The sequence below is a fragment of the Lagenorhynchus albirostris genome, chromosome 2, assembly GCF_949774975.1.
Source record: "Lagenorhynchus albirostris chromosome 2, mLagAlb1.1, whole genome shotgun sequence".
NCBI classification, from domain to species: Eukaryota; Metazoa; Chordata; class Mammalia; order Artiodactyla; family Delphinidae; genus Lagenorhynchus; species Lagenorhynchus albirostris.
In genome coordinates this window covers 29,677,193-29,696,003 of record NC_083096.1, presented here as the reverse complement: position 1 = coordinate 29,696,003, position 18,811 = coordinate 29,677,193, and the positions used below count along the sequence as shown (strand labels likewise).

The window sequence follows — 18,811 nt, the reverse complement described above, 5'->3', positions numbered from 1 at the left end:
TAAACCAAGAAATGGAGGAAGTAACTCCAGATTGGCCCACAACAACCACTACCCTGTAGGATCTGAAGATGTACAGTTAGATTTTTCTCTAATAGAGTGTGCTTACACTGACACCATTGTATGCCAACTTGCAGCTGGGGTTTTATATCTCAAATGCACAAAAAATTTTTGCATAATGATCTTTGTTTTAAATATCCTAAGTAAATATCCTTGTATGTTAAAATATACTTTGGTGCAATAACATTAGCAATGACAACAGTGGCACTGGACACATGAGCTAGGTTCTTCTTCCTCTCCATCACCTTGTTATAAGACAGCAAATAGTTACTGGCTCCAAAGAAAGGAGATTGGTTTCCATCAGTCATTTGTGAAATCAAGTTCGATTCCTTAAATTTAAAAAATCATTTTTTGTGTTCAAAATTATTAAATTTTCATCATAAAACAGGAATAATGTTGTCACCTAAATAACAGGTTGCTATGATAAAACTCATATCCAAAGTATTTTGGAAAGATTTAAATGAATAAATTTTACCTATGTTCTTCAAGTTTAAACTTTAGAAAAATTTAAATTCTAACTCAAGAAACAACGGTCTACATCAAATTCTAGATCTTGACACTGACCATTAAAAAATGGCAGATGTCAATTGTGGCTGAAATCACAATCTCAGTAAACACTTCAAAAAATATACTTCTTGTCCTTACAGTAATAAAAATAAACATCCCAAATTTCCAACAACAAACATTGTAGCAGCTTAGCTAGCTAATAAACTATTCCAAAAAACCAGAAAGTTCTCCCTTTTTTTAACCCAGGAAATATACAGGTTGCACAAATCTGTAGATCAGAAACTGAAGCAATCCTGTAAAATACTCTGAAAGGCTCCAGGCTCTATCAGTGGAGGCAATGCCTATGGTTGGTGTCTGTTAGACAAGCACATATACACAGAGGAACAATGAAACAGGTAACTTCCAAATCTCTTCAAACGTTCTTCCCAATGACCTACAGAAGAAAAACCCTTTATATTGTACATAAACACACATGTATATGCACACAAACCTGAAACAAAAATTCTGTGAAAAAATCTGTCCTGTATGCCTATTTTCTATTCTATGCTATTCTGTCAAAAAACCAATGCTGTTAACTGCCCACTACATTGATTTCTCCACCCGCTAATGAGTCCACCTGAAGTCTGAAAAACATATGTATGATTTTCAAAACCTTCCCACATTATAATGTATGTCACCTCTTCCCAGTGGCTTGGGCAAGAAGAGGAGGGCTGCTCACCTAAATTAATGGGAAAATTATCAGTGCTTTTGATGAAAAATGATGTCATGATGGTATCTATTAAATATGTTTTTAATTCATATAATATAATCCATTGTCACAAAAAACTATTTTTTTTGAAAACCATGTCTTTATAACCTGTAATTTAGAGAGCAGAATTTCTGGGAGAAGTTTAAAGAGTTAACCAGATAGGCATGGGGCAGGCACAAATGTGCAATTTCCTGATGTCCTGGGAGATGCATGTTTATTCACAATCACTTCCCCTCCTGGAGAAGCATGAATGACTAATGTGTCCAGTGTTCACCGTAGTATGATTGCTATTTAGCCCTAGAAATACCAAGTGCTATTACCAACCACTAATTCCAGTAACCTCAGGAATTGATGAGGTGGTCTCCAAATTTGCATGCCAGTCTAAATCAGAAAGGCCAGCCAAAAAAATATAGGCCTCAGGCCTATAGTATATCCCCACGCATGTGTAAGATAACCATTAACTAAACCATGGTATCTCCTAAAGAAAATATAAAATGCCTTTCAGATTCTTATCCTAAGGTGGTTTAAAAGAATATTTCAGTGTTCAAGAAAATCCAAATCATTTCCTAGGCAAAAAGACTATCTCAAGAGATAAAAATCCAAAATTTGACTTCATTGTGTTTGGGCTTTCAGTTTCTTTAAACAGACTTTTTAAAAAGTCTTTCTGTTCTTAAAATATAGGGTGACCACTAAGTCTTGAAATACTGACAAATATGTAATAAATGGTTTATTGATATTGCATTATGACACAGAATATTATCTATGTTTCCAGACTTTATAGCCATCCTGAAGATCATAAAATAAAGTAACTTTAAAAAATGTAGGACTTCCTTGTCCACCATGCTACCAAGGCAGTTTCACAGCAGGTCTCCATTATATATTCTCACTCTCCTGTACTTTTTCTCCTCGGTACCACAGTGTTATTAGCTGTGCATGACTTCTTTGCTTATTTAATATGCCTCAGTAGTCTCTAAACTCTGTGCCCATAGTGACTGTTTTACACACAGGGAGCATTCAATGTAATCTTCCTGTTGGATGAACTTCTTTGTGTTCTTAATTGAGATAAAAGGTAACAGGGCATTTAGGGTTATGTGAATTTCTTTGTTTTGTTAAAAAAATTTTATTGAAGTATAGTTGATTTATAATATTGTGTAATTTCTTCTATACAGCAAAGTGACTCAGTTATACATATATATTCTTTTTCATATTCTTCTACATTATGGTTTGTCACAGGATATTGAATATAGTTTATTTCTTAACACTAGCAACAAGAAAAACTTTTAATAAAATCAACTCAGAGATTTTGGAGCTGAGAAGATTAGAGAGCAAAAGATGTATTTAGGATTATATAAAAAAAAAATCTATCCGCATCTGATGTTAGCTAACATTACAACATTAAAAGCAACGCAATGCTATTTTTTTGACATTGACAGCGGGATAGAGTCAGTTCTCCAGCCTTCTATTCCCTTTTACAAAACACTAAATAAGTGAAAAACAAATTTTTAAAAGGCTCTAAAGTGCACTAAAATTATTCAAGCAGGGAGTTGCAGAAATATAAAGCACCCCTGATTTCGCAGTTTCAAGTACAGTGATGTCATCAAATTATCTTACAGTTTATAGCCCAGAAAAATGTCTTGGGCCTTTGAAATACCTTAGATGGAAGCATTCATTTAATAAGCACTCACCATATCTCAAACTCAAAGTACTTTCACAGGGGCAATCTTGATGAATATTTGTAATTATTTTCATTTTACCGGCAGACACTGAGGACAAATATTACCTGCTCCAAATCCCAACTCTGAGTAGCAGACTAGGGTCTGAAATCACATCTCCCTCAATGAAAGCTCATACAGCAGTGAAAAGTGCAGAATGTAAGTCTTCCTAAACTAGCATTTATTTCTCAAACTTTTCCTGATAATACACATGTGAGCATACGTATTTAATGCTTGTTGAAGCCCAAATTACCGAAGGTGACACTCTAAAGCGCAAAAGGGCTCATGTAAGTCAGGGTGTCACAATCTGAAATTGGACCTTTAAGTTCCTTGCAGGTCTTTCTCAATAAAAAGTGCTGATTCAGCTGTAGTTATGTTATGGTCCATGCAATTTCCTCCAACGTACTTCAGGACACTCTGCCCCTGTTTCACATTTCAGGGTTTATACAAAAGTTAAGTGGGGAAAACCAGCCTAACAAACTAAATGGCCAATTTCATGAAAAGTAAAATCTCTTAGGTTCACAAGAACTTTCAACCCGCCTGGAGGCCTAAGAACAGTTCCCTGCAGAGCTGTGACCCCAGAAGCTAGCTCAGAGGGGCTGGATCCAGCTCGGCCCATCAAAGGCAGAAGCGGAGCAGCCCCCTCCGGACACCGTCCCATTCCGGCGCCGCCCCCTCTTCACACCGTCCACCCCAGCACCGTTCCGAGGGCAGCCGCCGCGGGCAGGGGCGAAGCAGTGAGCGCGGCTGGGGCGGGGTCGGGGAGGCCCGACAGGGCTCTCGCCAACAGCTGCCGCCCCTCCCGGGCGCTCCCCCGGCGGAGGAGGCGCCCCGGGCCAGCAGCAAAGTTCCAACACGCAGCCGAGTATCGGGACCTTAGGGCCGGCAGGCGGGAGGCCTGAAGGTCACCGCGGGGCGGCCACGGCGGTTGGGCGGCACGAGCTCACCATTCGAAAGACGTTCGGAGGTCGAAGCAGCAGGAGTGCCGCGCCACCCGGGCCGGGGCCAGGGCGGGGGTCGGAAGCTGGAGCGCGCGAGAGGAAACGCGAACGCGCGAGGAGCCGTAGCGCGCGATCCATAGCGCGGCGGCCCGGGTAGAACTTCCGGGGGATATGGCCACGCCTCCGCACCGGCTGTCAGTACCAGTCCCCTCCACGGTCCTCACTCATATCCAATCAACGGCTTCAAAGACAAGCTTGTGGGGCGGGACCAGTGGCCAATGGCCAGTGAAGCGTGAGGGGCGGGCTTAACTTCTTCACTGTAGAGCCCTGGGATTCCTGGGAAACGAATGATGGGAAAGGGGGTTCGTGGTGTCCTTGAACCAGTGTTTATTTGGTTTGGTTTGGTTTTACTGTGTTACTGTGCCTAACAGAGAGGTATTAGCTAATGAGTCAGTATTTGGTTGGTGGCGTAGCCCAGAGAGGAAAATTTACTTATTCATTTATCTACCATGTAAACATTACATGTTCTATTTGCTCTTTTTTCATCTGTTCCAGATTACCTCTTAAGTACAGAAATTTTAGAAAACAAAGTATAGAGACTGAAATCATAATTATCCATAAAAAGCCAACACTAATTACTCAGTTTGTTTAACTTGTTGTTTTGAGGTCTGTACAGTTTCCTTTCTCTTCTTAGTAGGTACTCTAAGAACTCTTTTTTTAAATGTAATGGGGAAGATGTCCATAATCATAGGTGATTTCGGAATTTTAATTTTTTGCATACAGGTTCTCCAAGTCTTTTGCATTGATAACATATATTTTCAGATTAAAGGCATGTTGTTTTTATAGATGATGATAGGAAAGCAGGAACAGATATAAAATTGCATAGGAACCACAATTTTTTCTCTCCTTTCTTCTTTGAACTGTTTGGAACCAGATGACAGTTAATCAAGAAAGAGAACCATTGGATGATGTCCAGAAGTCAAAAGTCCAGGACCTGCAGAGCCAAGCTTCTTAGAGTTAGTCTCTGTAAAACCTCTAGGTAACACTGTTTGTTATTTTGTGGCTTACGAACTTGACTCGTATATATTTAAAATTTGAAAATTTAAATGAAAGAGCATAATAGTTGAACTACCATCTAAACATTCCAGAACCACCCCCTTCACCTCTTTGTATCTCAGTATCTCCTCCCTCTGTCAAACAAACCAAGATTTATTTAGAAGTTAGAAGTTCAGAATAAAAAAAATTCAGAGTAAAAGACAGTGGAATGGTTTTAGAAAACAATGAACCATCCATCCCTTATGGTTATGCTTTCCACCATTAAAAGACAGACAACACTGAATAAGAAGACAGCACACCAAAGTTTAGTGTGAAGGTAATATTGTTAGCGTTGTCATCGGTTTGACAGAAAACTACAGAAACAAGCACTTACTAATAATTACTCCCATTTCCTAGGAAATGCTAGCATTTTGATATATTTGCTTCATACCCTTTGTAAAATAAAATAAATTACTAATAATGGAGTGGCATTTTCTTCCCCATCTTCCCAGAAACTGTCATTGTTTTGATATAATATTCACCAGTGTATTTTTTGGTTTGCATATTGGTATGCAAACAACGGTTTTTAAAAATTTACAGTTTTACTGTTCTATAACCGGATTCTGTTTTTAACATCTAGCCATGATGTTTTTACTTAATAGTATTCCATCACATGAATTTAGCACATTTTATGTATGACATTTTCTTAATAATCTTTTAACTTAACAGTATTTCATTGAATGAATGTAAAACTTTTTATTTATACAGTTTTTAATGAAGGGTAATTTTTTGCTGTTATACACAATGCTCCAATGATTTCTTTATAGGTAGTCTCTCTTCATTGGGAACATCACTCTTTATTTCTGTTACTTGTTATTTTAAATTCTTTTAAATATTGTTTTCTATGCCAGTTGTATAGTGGTTATTTGCCTGATGTATGTTTCTCATTTTATTTTAGATAATTCTGTTTCATTTTATTTTGAGTGTATCTTCTGTTTCCACCATACATTTTAACTTAAAATGTTAACTGACAGATGTTTTATAAATGGGCTATTTTAATCCCTTTTAACAATCACCTATTGATACATGTTATGATCTAGAAAATTTTCTAGCACTTATATGTATTAATTCTTTTAACACTGAGAACAACCCTATGAGGTAGGTCCTATTATTCCTATTTATAGAAGAGAAAATTGATGCCCAGTATCATCTAACTAACCCACAATCTTAACTATTTTGCAGGCACATAGTGTGATTTTTTTTGTATCATTATTAATATTTCTCAGGAAATGGAGCTTGGCACTGCAGAATGATTAAAAATAATTTAAAAAAATAAATAAATGGGTGTGGCAAAATTTATTTTCCAACAGCAGTATCTCCCATCCCATCTGCTTTTCTACAGTGTGACTTTTTCACAGGTGAGTCTAAATAGTATCTTCCCCTTTAATTTAGCCTGGTCTTATGACTCACTGATAACAAATAGAATCTGAGCGCTGCTGAAGATAGGTCAGAAAAGGCTGTGCTACTTCCCCATGAGTCTTTTGAGACACTTACCCTGTGCTAAGTCAGCCACCATGTAAAAAGTTTGACTGCCCTAAGACAGTTGTCCTGGAGAGGCCACAGGCAGGCATTCTAGTCAACAGCTTAGCTGAGCTCACAGCTGGCACCCAGCATCAATTCTCAGCCATGTGAGTGAGCTGTCTTGGATATCCAGCCCAGATGGACTCACATAACTAAAACTGTTACCCAACTGGACTTGTGTCTGCTTGCCTGTGCACAGTAAAGCCAATCTACTGACAACAGGTTGTGGTGAAGGTAAGTGCAGCATTTATTGCAGGCACAAGCAAGTAAGGAGTATGGGCAGCTAATGCTCAAAACCCCCGAACTCCCTGATGGGTTTCAGGGAAGGGGTTTTAAAGGGGAGATGAGGGAGAGGAGTCACAGAGAATTGTGCATGATCAGCTCATGCACAATACCCTGATTGATTGATGGTGAGGTAACAGGGTGGTGTCACAGGGATTAACATTATCAATCCTCAGGCTCCAGCATGTCTTGGAGCTACATGCTCATGGTCATCATGCCATTAGCTTCTTCCATCTGGTGGTGGTTTTGGTATCTGTAAAACAACTCAGGAATGTGCATCAGATACTGCTATCTATACCCTTCAGAGAAGAACTAAAGATTCTGCTATATGCCTGATTTATTGTTCAAATTGTCACCAGTTCTCCTGGCTCAACTACTATTTTTTGTTACTACATGTTCATATTTTTTCAATCATTAATTCTTGAGCCAGACTTTTGCAACTCAGGGGAACCTGGGACACTAAAGCTTTTCTAAAACAAGAGGCAGGTGGAGAACATTGGTAGCGCTTCTGTCCCAGGAAGGTCACATAGGGTCCTGCTTGGTTACAAATCCACAGATAGAACAGTTTCCAGACTAGATGATCTCACTGTTGTAGTTTTATCTCTCTTATGTTATCTTCATTCTGCCCTTTTCTTTGTGTAGGCTTCATCTTCAGATTTTGACAAGATGGCTGCAGCAATTCCAAACCTTGAATCTGCATGTAATAACTTTCAGTGAAAGAGGGTCTCTCCAGAAACAGTCCCCAAAAAATAAGAAAGAACTTTCCCAGAAGACTTTAGCAACCTTCTCTTCCTATACTTTTTAGCTCTTGTTCTTTTCTTCAGTTTTCTTTCTTAGCTTTCTGCAACAGAAATATTAAATAGTATAAAACTTAGATTATAAATTAAATCTTTTTGTTCAACATTCATAGCATTATGTCCCATTTTCAGAATTTCAGCTGATTTTGACTGCCACACTCAAGGGACTTGCTTAGGTTTAAATTCAGGCTAGACTTAAGGTTGCTAATGTGGTTATAGTTGTACTATGTTACTAAGAGAGGAGTACTTTACATTTATTCTTCATTTTCATTTCCATTCAAAGTCTCTGCCTACTTCAGGAAGAGCAAGACCAATTTACATTTATTCTTTATATAAGGAGTCATATGTGTAGCTCCCTGCTCACTGGAACCCTGTTTACAATTTATCCCAGGGGTATTTGGTTGCCTTTTACTGGGTTGGCACACTGTGTCACTAAGCCCAATGAGCCAGCGCTACCTTGTTTGCTGTTCCTCTTAATTTCTGGGGATATTGCACACTGGCTTTATAGAACTTATAAAATTAATTTTTAAAAAGTTGCAACTAGTTGCTCTAGCCCTCTTGGACCCATCTTTCTCACCTTATTAATTTCCTGTGACTTCTGGTGAGCCTACTTCTCAAAGTAGAGAAAAGGTAGCCATTTCAAGGAGTTTGTCAGGGAAGGGGCCCACTTCATTTCACATTTCCCATGACAATTTGTGTTTTCTAGAGATCAAATAATGGCTCAATATATGTCAACTCCTTTTTTCCTTGTTATTTTGAACGTGCTTTTTTGATTATTAATTTCTTCCTATTTTCTTTTGGTTTATTTTGTATTTCCTTTTCTTCACCACAACTTCCTGACTTAAGTCTAGTTCAGAGTTTCTGCAAGGGTGTGATATAAACCAATATTGCCATCTGTACATGGCCCAGGAATGCAACATTAAGTAACATTGGCCATTATCCCATTTTCGATCTCTATTTTGTAAGAAAGAGTCTTTTAGGTGTATGTGCAAATGTTTATTTTACACTTCTCCAACACTTGCTAATATCTCTTGTAAAAAGAGAGGGAACGCCTTTGGCTAAAGTTCATCCACAGGTGAAGAATTCAGCTACAATTTAGAATTTATTTGTATTTTTCCCTTCTATTTATCAATGAACCCAATTTCCCTTCTCCAGCAGCAGTATAATGTTACATTTTTATATAAATAAAATGTACATAAGATGAAACAAAACTTTAAGTATATTGTGAAGGTGCTATACAAATGACTGAAATTTGGGAAACATTGACTTAGTTAATTTATTTTTGTTACTTAATAATGAAAATGTAATGTAAGTGCCTTTAAATTAATAGTTGACACTATACATCTTCATTTTAGGATGCAAGCTTTTATCTATGCAAAATACGTTTTTATTTTGCTTAGAGATTTGTGTGCATGGTTTTTTAATTCTTTTTTTTCTTTTTTTACCTTGAACTTTGTCTGATGACAATATTGACCTGCTTTATTCTTGTTGATATTTGCATGGTTTGTTTGAGTTTCTCTTTGACTTTGCTTTCTGTTCAAGTTATGGAACTTGATGTCCTGCCATGAAGGCCAAATGAACAATGCAGTGGTTTTCTCTTTCCTTTGTTCTAAATCTAAACACCTTGTTGACAAAATTTATAGTAAGTTTCTATGCTTATCAGTTAAAATATTCTTATTATCCTATAATAATAATAGAGGACTGTATATAATAATGTATAATAAATAAAAACTCTGAAGATTCTAATTTAAGATACCTCCCAACCTGGGAGATTACTAGGGTATTTCTTAGAAAAAATTTAGTAGAAATGTTGGAATATATGGCTGTAAAAGTCTACAGAAAGTAGAGCAAATATTCAAAGAGAAGGAAAATGTGAGAGAGAAGTTAATTAGAGGAACAGTTCAGTATGTCCAACATCTGAATAATGTTGAAAAACAAAGAGGAAGAAACTATTAAACAAATTCAAGAAAATATTTTAGAACTAGCAGAAATGAGTTTTCAGAGTAAAGCTGTTAAATAGAAGTGGAGGCAGGTTAAAATTTTTGTTTATTTGAGAAAAACTGGATTATAACAGGGCAGCATCAAACCAGAAGTGATTAGGAGCAATCTGCCGGTAGAAGCCAGGACAAAGACTTACATAGAGAAAGTGCAGAAGCAAAGGAAATGATCTGATTAGCTATAGCTTAAAGCCAGTTGGCTGTTTGTGATTGGTTATTCTTAGGTTTCACTTTCTTAACCTTGAAGCACTTACAGGCTTAGGTTTTGGTTTGCTTATATAGGCCACAAAAGCATTAGAGCCACTTAGGTCTAATGGTTGCCTTGTGTAATTAGTTTAACAAAGTCCACTAGTGCCAGAACAATGGGGAACACAGGCCAGAATCCGTCATGTCATCAATAAATGTAACAACACTGGGAGCAGAGAGAAGAGCTTCTGGAGAGAAAAATAAGTCACGATTGAAGGATTAGGAATCTTCATGACTTCTCAACAGCAACATTAGAAATTAGAGAATAGCTGACTGATGTCTTCAAATTGTTGGAGGAAAATCATTTCCAACTTAATATTCTATACCTAGCCAAATCAAATGTGAGGATGGAATAAAAATATTTTCACATAGACAAGGTCTCAAAAAACTTACTTACCATTTACTCTTTTTCAGAAAATCCTTGGAGAAAGGGCTTCACCAAAAATAGGGAGTAAACCAAGAAAGGGGAAGTCATGGGCTTCAAGAAGTAGAGTCTCCAACATATCTGATAGATATTTAAAATCCCTAGATGAGGATATGACAGCTTGCACTTAACACAGAGAGCAACCATCCCAGATTGAAGCAGATTAGAGCATCCAGGAGCTATTTCTTCAAGAATATAAAATATCTAAAACCCTTGAATGTATTCATAAGAGATTTAGATAAATGGGGGAGATTTTGGAGATTGAATTTATGATGTCCTTGAAAATTCAGCAAAGAAAAAGATACCATTTTTAAATTGAGAAATAAAAATAGTTGTATTTTTCAGGAAAGTAAACATAATCATTATTAAATTTGACAGGCCATAGTTATAATAAATTAAATGTTAAATATCAATCTAACCAAACTTTTGATGTAACAATACTGATAGAGAAATGGAAAGAGTATAGGTGCTGGGAGAAAAGAAAAGGTAGTGAAAAACATTAATCCTCATCTTCAGTGATAGGAAGTCATGATCTAATACCTAAAACCATAAATTAAAACAACCAAAAAGTCATAACATTGCATGTTATTTAGAGATACGGATATATATACCCTGGAGTTGGAAGTGATGGTTCTGTGCAGGGACAAATTACAGAGAGATAAAGAGGATGATGACCGTTTATGTTGGCTATCTTGTAGAATTTTTTGATTTTTAAAGCTATGTGGATGTACAGTAACTTTGAAAAACACTAAATTAACAACCCAAAATAAATAAATAAATATAAAACTAAGCAACTCTCTCTCCATTCCCTAAGAAAGAAAAAAAAATCTACTAATGTGCTGGATTCCACACCCCATCAAGGACAATGCACCTTTAATTTTCTACTCTTCTTCCTACATCATCAGTTTATTTCTCTTTATTGGACCAATGCCATAAACTAATACTGTAAACTTGCTGTATTAGCTCCCATGTTTAAAAGCAAAACCAAACAAAACTCCCTCAACTTGCATCCCACTTCAACTACCTCTCCATTTCTAGGGCATATTTGCTCACCATCTACACTTCGCCTCTGATTCTCTCTTCAGTTTACTAGAGACTGCCTTCAGATCACATCACTCCACTGATACTGCTTTTGTCAAGTTCACCAATGACCATCAAGTTGCAAATCCAATGGACAGTGTCCGATATTTTCAGCAGCAGTGATGCAACTGACACTCCTTCCATTTGGAAATATCTCTTTCCTGATCTTTGCAGTATTGAATGTCCCCCTCTTCCCTTATCTAATTAGCTAGTCCTTCATGCTATTCTTTGCTAGCTCCTCACTTGAAGATGAGGAAGTGCCTCAGGGCTCAGTCTTAGATGATCTTTCCTTTTTCTTCTGTTAAAAAAAATTTTTTTTAGTGGACCTCAAGTAGAGAGGATTAAGTTAACCACACTCCTAACTTTATGGCACATTATAGAGTATAAGGTCCATTATTAATTTATTTTAATATTTATTTCCTTTTCTATTCATCCACTACACCTTTTTTCTTTTCAGACCTAAACATGCAGAGCCAGCCCTGCAAAGACAGAAGACATAGAGCTGTAAGTGCCAAAGACCTGGTGAAATGAATAAATAATTATTGAGCAAGCTGAGTTCATCTCAACTTCAACAGTATAACAATGATGAAAACAACAGAGCAAATATTGTATTAATTAATCTCTTCGAAATTTTAATTTTTTTTTTTTTTTTTTTTTTTTGCGGTACGCGGGCCTCTCACTGTTGTGGCCTCTCCCGTTGCGGATCACAGGCTCCGGATGCGCAGGCTCAGCGGCCATGGCTCACGGGCCTAGCCGCTCCGCGGCATGTGGGATCTTCCCAGACCGGGGCACGAACCGGTGTCCCCTGCATCGGCAGGCGGACTCTCAACCACTGCACCACCAGGGAAGCCCCGAAATTTTAATTTTTAATGAACTTTTATTGTTCCCAACAATGCAGATTTTTAAAACTTATAAATATATGTAGAGAAAAGTGGAAACATTCAGTGTCTTCTGTAAAGTAAAGCATACTGTAAAGTATGCTCTGCTTGGAGTCATTCTGTTGGAGAAGGACCTGATTTAGGGATTAACAAATAATCAAATCCCAATGAGGAAGAAATGCTGCTGCTCCTGACACAACAGTTACCCCATAAATCCCTAACTTGTCCCACAGCCTCACATTCTTCAGGCTCAGAGGAGGGAGAAAACAAGTTCATTAATTCCTTCTTTCCCTCAAGAAAACCTTCCATAGAAAAAGAGTGTGGTCATCTTTAAGTTTCCTGAGGCAACTCTTTCTACCTGACATTTAGGAAGAATAGAAAGACAAGTAGCCGTGGTCGAAATTGTAGCTTTGTAATAGTTAAACTTTGTTCAAGCTTTTGATGCCCTTTCTCTTATCAGACACCCAAGGCCCTCATGCCATCCTTCAATTTATAAAGTTATTGACTATGTTACTCTACTCAGATCTGTTTCCTCCTGCCCAACCTCAAGCAAAAAGTTATCTCTTTCGTTCTCCTCCAACCCAAAGAATATCAAATCCACATTATTCAGGTGTTATGAAATGTAGCTACTTTATAATTCAAATTTCATTTAGTTTTGTATTTTCAAAAAGAGAAAAAAAGGAAAAGACAAGATGAGACTTGAAAATTGTCACCTAACTGGAGAAACAGTCAAATAATACTGACTCTCCCTGTTACAGGGACTGGGGAAATTCCTGGGAGACAATAATACAAAGTAATTTTACTTGTTCTACTGAGAGTGAACTGAGACAAGAGCTGGGACTTGCTACCAAAGTAATAATGATCATTACCTATCAGTCCACTAGCATGTTTCTTATAGGCTGCATAGAACCACATGATTCATTATTAATCTCTTATCTACTTGCTTGATGCATGTTTCTTTGGCTCAGACCTGGAAAGTTACTTGATCCACCTCATTAATGATCTAGAAACATCATAGAATAACAGTTATCAGCATCCTCATAGTTAATCTCAATATCATAAAACATTGTTTTAACTAGATCATTTGTGACGTGGGTCAACAATACGTCATACAGAAGAGTTAGGTTTTGAAAGTTTTAAATGATTTTTTAAAATAATTAAAGCAGTCAGAATGTTACTCAGGTAATAATATACTACCAGATGTGCTTTTTGAGTAGAAGAGAAAGTTTACAGTTATCAAGCAGAGAATTATATGTAAACTTCAGGCTATGTTATTTGTGACTGATCTGCCAATGAGTACTTCCATACGAATTTGTCTTTCAGATGAATAACGTTCAAAATGGGCACATCACGTGTTGTGGAAAAAAACTCCTAGGCTGAAAGAGAGCAAATAGTTGAAGATAACTAGTTTAGTCTCGTAAGGGACATATAGACATCAAGGGAACACCTATTTTAGAAACAGACAGACCTCGCTAATTCTACACATCAAATGAGTGGGAAATCACCCACAGGCACTCGGCAGAAGCAGAAATACTAAGGCAATATACTGATATCTGAAGCTTTGAACTACTGCAGCCCTTTTTCTTTTTTTAAGTCATCATTTCTTTTTTTATTGAAGTATAATTCATTTACAGTGTAGTGTTAATTTCTGCTGTACAGCAAAGTGATTCAGTTATACATATATATTATTTTTCATAGTCTTTTCCTTTACTGTTTATTACAGGATATTGAATATAGTTCCCTGTGCTATACAGTAGGACCTTGTTGTATAGTAGTTTGTATCTGCTAATCCCAAACTCCTAATTTATCCCTCTCCCACTCCCTTTCCCCTTTGGTAACCATAAATTTGTTTTCTATGTCTGTGAGTCTGTTTCTGTTTTGTAAATAAGTTCATTTGTATCATATTTTAGATCCCACATATAAGTGATATCATATGGTATTTGTCTTTCTCTTTCTGACTTACTTCACTTAGTATGATAATCTCAAGGTCCATTCATGTTGCAAATGGCATTGTTCGTTCTTTTTTATGGCTGAGTACTATATATATATATATATATATATATATATATATATATATATATATATATATATATATATATATATCCATTCATCTGTTGATGGACATTTAGGTTGCTTCCATGTCTTAGATATTGTAAATAGTGCTGCTATAAATATTAGGGTGCATGTATCTTTTTGAACTATGGTCTTCTCTGCATATACACTGAGGAGTGGGATTGCTGGATCATATGGCAACTCTAGTTTTTTGAGGAACCTCCATACTGTCTTCTATAGTGGCTGCAGCAATTTACATTCCCACCAACAGTGTAGGCGAGTTCCCTTTTCTCCGTACCCTCTCCAGCATTTATTATTTGTAGATTTTTAATGATGGCCATTCTGATTGGAGTGATTTCTGCTGTACAGCAAAGTGATTCAGTTATACATATATATTATTTTTCATATTCTTTTCCTTTACTGTTTATTACAAGATATTGAATATAGTTCCCTGTGCTATACAGTAGAAGTGAGGTGATATCTCATTGTAGTTTTGCTTTGCATTTCTCTAATAATTAGTGATGTTCAACATCTTTTCATGTGCTGGTTGGCCGCCTGTATGTTTGGAGAAATGTCTATTTGGGTCTTATGCCCATTTTTAAAAATTTGTTTGTTTGTTTATTTGGTATTGAGTTGTATGAGTTGTTTGTATATTTTTGAAATTAAGCCCTGGTTTGTCGCATTGTTTGCAAATATTTTCTCGTATTCCATAGGTTGTCTTATCGTTTTGTTTCCTTTGCTGTGCAAAAGCTTTAAAGTTTGATTTGATCACATTTGTTTATTTTTGTTTCTTTTCTATTACCTTGGGAGACTGACCTAAGAAAACATTGCTATGATTTATGTCAGAGAATGTTTTGCCTATATTCTCTTCTAGGAGTTTTATGGTATCGTGTCTTATATTTAAGTCTTTAAGCCATTTTGACTTTATTTTTGTGCCTGGTATGAAAGAGTGTTCTAACTTCATTGATTTATTTGTGGCTGTCCAGGTTTCCCAGCACCACTTGCTGAAGAGATTGTCTTTTCTCCGTTGTATACTCTTGCTTCCTTTGTCATAGATCAATTGACCGTAGGTCAGTTGGTTTATTTTTGGGCTCTCTATTATGTTCCATTGATCCGTATGTGTGTTTTTGTGCCAATACCACATTGTTTTGTTTACTGTAGCTTGTAGTGTTGTCTGAAGTCTGGGAGGGTTACACCTCCAGGTTTGTTCTTTTTCCTCAGGTTTGTCCTTTCCTTGCTTTGAAAATTCTGGGTCTTTTATGTTTCCATAAAAATTTTAGGATTACTTTTTCTAGTTCTGTGAAAAATGTTTTGGGTAATTTGATAGGGATAGCATGAAGTCTGTAGATTGCTTTGGGTAGTATGGTCATATTAACAATGTTAATTCTTCCAATTCAAAAGCATGGGATATCTTTCCATTTCTTTGAATCATCTTCAATTTCCTTTAACAATGTTTTATACTTCTCAGCATATAAGTCTTTCACCTCCTTGGTCAGGTTTATTCCTATGTATTTTATTTTTTTGATGCGATTTTAAAAAGGATTTTTTTTACATTCTCTTTCTGATATTTCATTGTTAGTGTAAAGAAATGCAACTGACTTCTGTATGTTAATCTTGTATCCTGCTACCTTGCTGAATCCTTTTATCAGTTCTATTAGTTTTTGTGCAGACTCTTTAGGGTTTTCTATATATAGAATCATGTCATCTGCATATGATGACAATTCTACTGCTTCCCTTCCAATTTGGATACATTTTCTTTCTTTTTCTTGTCCAATTGCTGTGGCTGGGACTTCCAATACCATGTTGAATAGAAGTGGTGAGAGTGGGCAACCTTGTCTTGTTCCAGATTTTAGGGGGAACACTTTCAACTTTTCACCATTGAGTATTATGTTGGCTGTGGGTTTGTCATAAATAGCTTTTATTATATTGAGATATGTTCCCTCTTATACCCACTTTAGTAAGAGTTTTTATCATGATGGATGTTGAATTTTATGAAGTGCTTTCTCTGCATCTATTGAGATAATCATGTGGTTTTTGTCTTTTCTTTTGTTGATGTGGTATATTATGTTGATTGATTTGCATATGTTGAACCATCCTTGTGACCCTGGGATGAATCCAACTTGATCATGGTGTATAACCCCTTTTATGTGTCATTGGATTTGGTTTGATAATATTTTATTGAGGATTTTTACATCTGTATTCATCAATGATATTGGTCTGTAATTATATTATTTGGTATTGTCTTTGTCAGGTTTTGGTATCAGGGTGATGGTGGCTTCATAGAATGACTTTGGGAGTGTTCCCTCTTCTTCAATCTTTTGGTAGAGTATGAGAAGGGTCAGTATAATTTCTTCTTTGTATGCTTGGTAGAATTCCCCAGTGAAGCCATCTGGTCCTAGACTTTTGTTTGCAGGGAGTGTTTGTTTTGTTTTGTTTTGTTTTTAACATATTCTATTTCCCTTCTAGTGATTGGTCTGTTCAAATTATCTCTTCCTTCTTGATTCAGTTTTGGTGGGCTGTATGTTTCTAGAAAATTGTCATGAAGTAATGGTTGTCCAATTTGTTGGCATATAATTGTTAATAGTGTTCTCTTGTGGGTTTTATTGTATTTCTTCAGTACCTGTTGTTATTTCTCCTCTTTCATTTCTTATTTTGTTTATCTGGGTCCTGTTTTCTTCTTGGTGAGCCTGGCTAGATGGTTTGTCAATTTCTTTACCCTTTCAAGACCAGGTCTTTGTTTTATTGATTTTTTTTCCATTTTTTTAAATCTCTATTTTACTTATTTCCTCTCTGAACTTTATTAGGTCCTTCCATTTGCTGACTCTAGGTTTTATTTGTTCTTTTTCTAAATTCTTTCAGGTGGTAGTTTAGATTGTTTATTAGAGATTTTTCTTGTTTTTTGAGGAAAGCCTCTATCACTGTGAACCTCCCTCTTAGAACTGCTTTTGCTGCATCCCATAGATTTTGTATGGTTGTATTTTCATTTTCATTTGACTTGAAGTATTTTTAAATTTACTCTTTTATTTTTATTGTTGACCCATTGTTTTTTTTAGTACCGTGTTTTTTAGTCCCTGTGTAATTTGAGTTTTTTCCCCCTTTTTTCTCTTTCTGTGATTGATGTTTAGTTTCATGCCAGTGTGGTCAGAAAGGATGCTTGAAATAATTTCTATCCTCTTAAATTTGTTGAGGCTTGTTTTGTGTCCTAGTTTGTGGTCTATTTGAGAGAATGTTCCATGTGCACTTGAAAAAAATGTGTATTCTGGGCTTTTTTCTTTCTGATTTTTTTTTATTTTTCTAAATTTCATTTATTTCTTTGTTTATTTATTTTTATACAGCAGGTTCTTATTAGTTATCTATTTTATACATATTAGTATATATATGTCAATCCCAATCTCCCAATTCATCCCACCACCACAAACCCCACCCCCTGCTTTCCCCCCTTGGTGTCCATATGTTTGTTCTCTACATCTGTGTCTTTATTTCTGCCTTGCAAACTGGTTTGTCTGTGCCCTTTTTCTAGATTCCCCATATATGTGTTAATATATGATATTTGTTTTCCTCTTTCTGACTAACTTCACTCTGTATCACAGTCTCTAGATCCATCCATGTCTCTACAAATGACCCAATTTCATTCCTTTTTATGGCTGACTAATATTCCATTGTATATATGTACAACATCTTCTTTATCCATTAATCTGTCAGTGGGCATTTAGATTGCTTCCATGACCTGGCTATTGTAAATAGTGCTGCAATGAATATTGGGGTGCATGTGTCTTTTTGAATTATGTTTTCCTCTGGGTATATACCAAGTAGTGGGATTGCTGGGTCATATGGTAATTCTATTTTTAGTTTCTTAAGGAATCTCCATACTGTTCTCCATAGTGGCTATATCAAGTTATATTCCCACCAACAGTGCAAGACGGTTCCCTTTTCCCCACATCCTCTCCAGAATTTGTTGTTTGTAGATTTTCTGATGATGCTCATGCTAACTGGTGTGAGGTGATACCTCATTGTAGTTTTGATTTGCAATTCTCTAATGATTAGTGATGTTGAGCATCTTTTTGTGTATCTCTTGGCCATCTGTATATCTTCTTTGGAGAAATGTCTATTTAGGTCTTCTGCCCATTTTTGGATTGGATTGTTTGTTTTTTTGATATTGAGCTGCATGAGCTGCTTGTAAATTTTGGAGATTAATCCTTTGTCCATTGATTCATTTGCAAATATTTTCTCCCATTCTGAGGGTTGTCTTTTCATATTATCATTTCCTTTGCTGTGCAAAAGGTTTTCAGTTACTTAGGTCCCATTTGTTTATGTTTGTTTTAATTTCCATTACTCTAGGAGGTGGGTCAAAAAAAATCTTGCTGTGATTAATGTCAAAGAGTATTTTTTCTGTGTTTTCCTCTAAAAGTTTTATAGTGTCCAGTCTTACATTTAGGTCTTTAATCCATTTGGAGTTTATTTTTGTGTATGGTGT

General features: G+C 36.2%; 1 protein-coding gene across 1 annotated transcript in view; it reads right to left on the bottom strand.

Annotated features, from left to right (window-relative positions):
• FH (fumarate hydratase) overlaps nt 1-4,125 on the bottom strand; it is a 41,654-nt gene extending 37,529 nt beyond the window's left edge. The window contains exon 1 of the mRNA XM_060128645.1: nt 3,972-4,125. Within this exon, the coding sequence (XP_059984628.1) occupies nt 3,972-4,103 (132 nt within the window). The 5' untranslated portion in view covers nt 4,104-4,125. The remainder of the gene's footprint in view (nt 1-3,971) is intronic.
• Nucleotides 4,126-18,811: the final 14,686 nt, after the last annotated feature.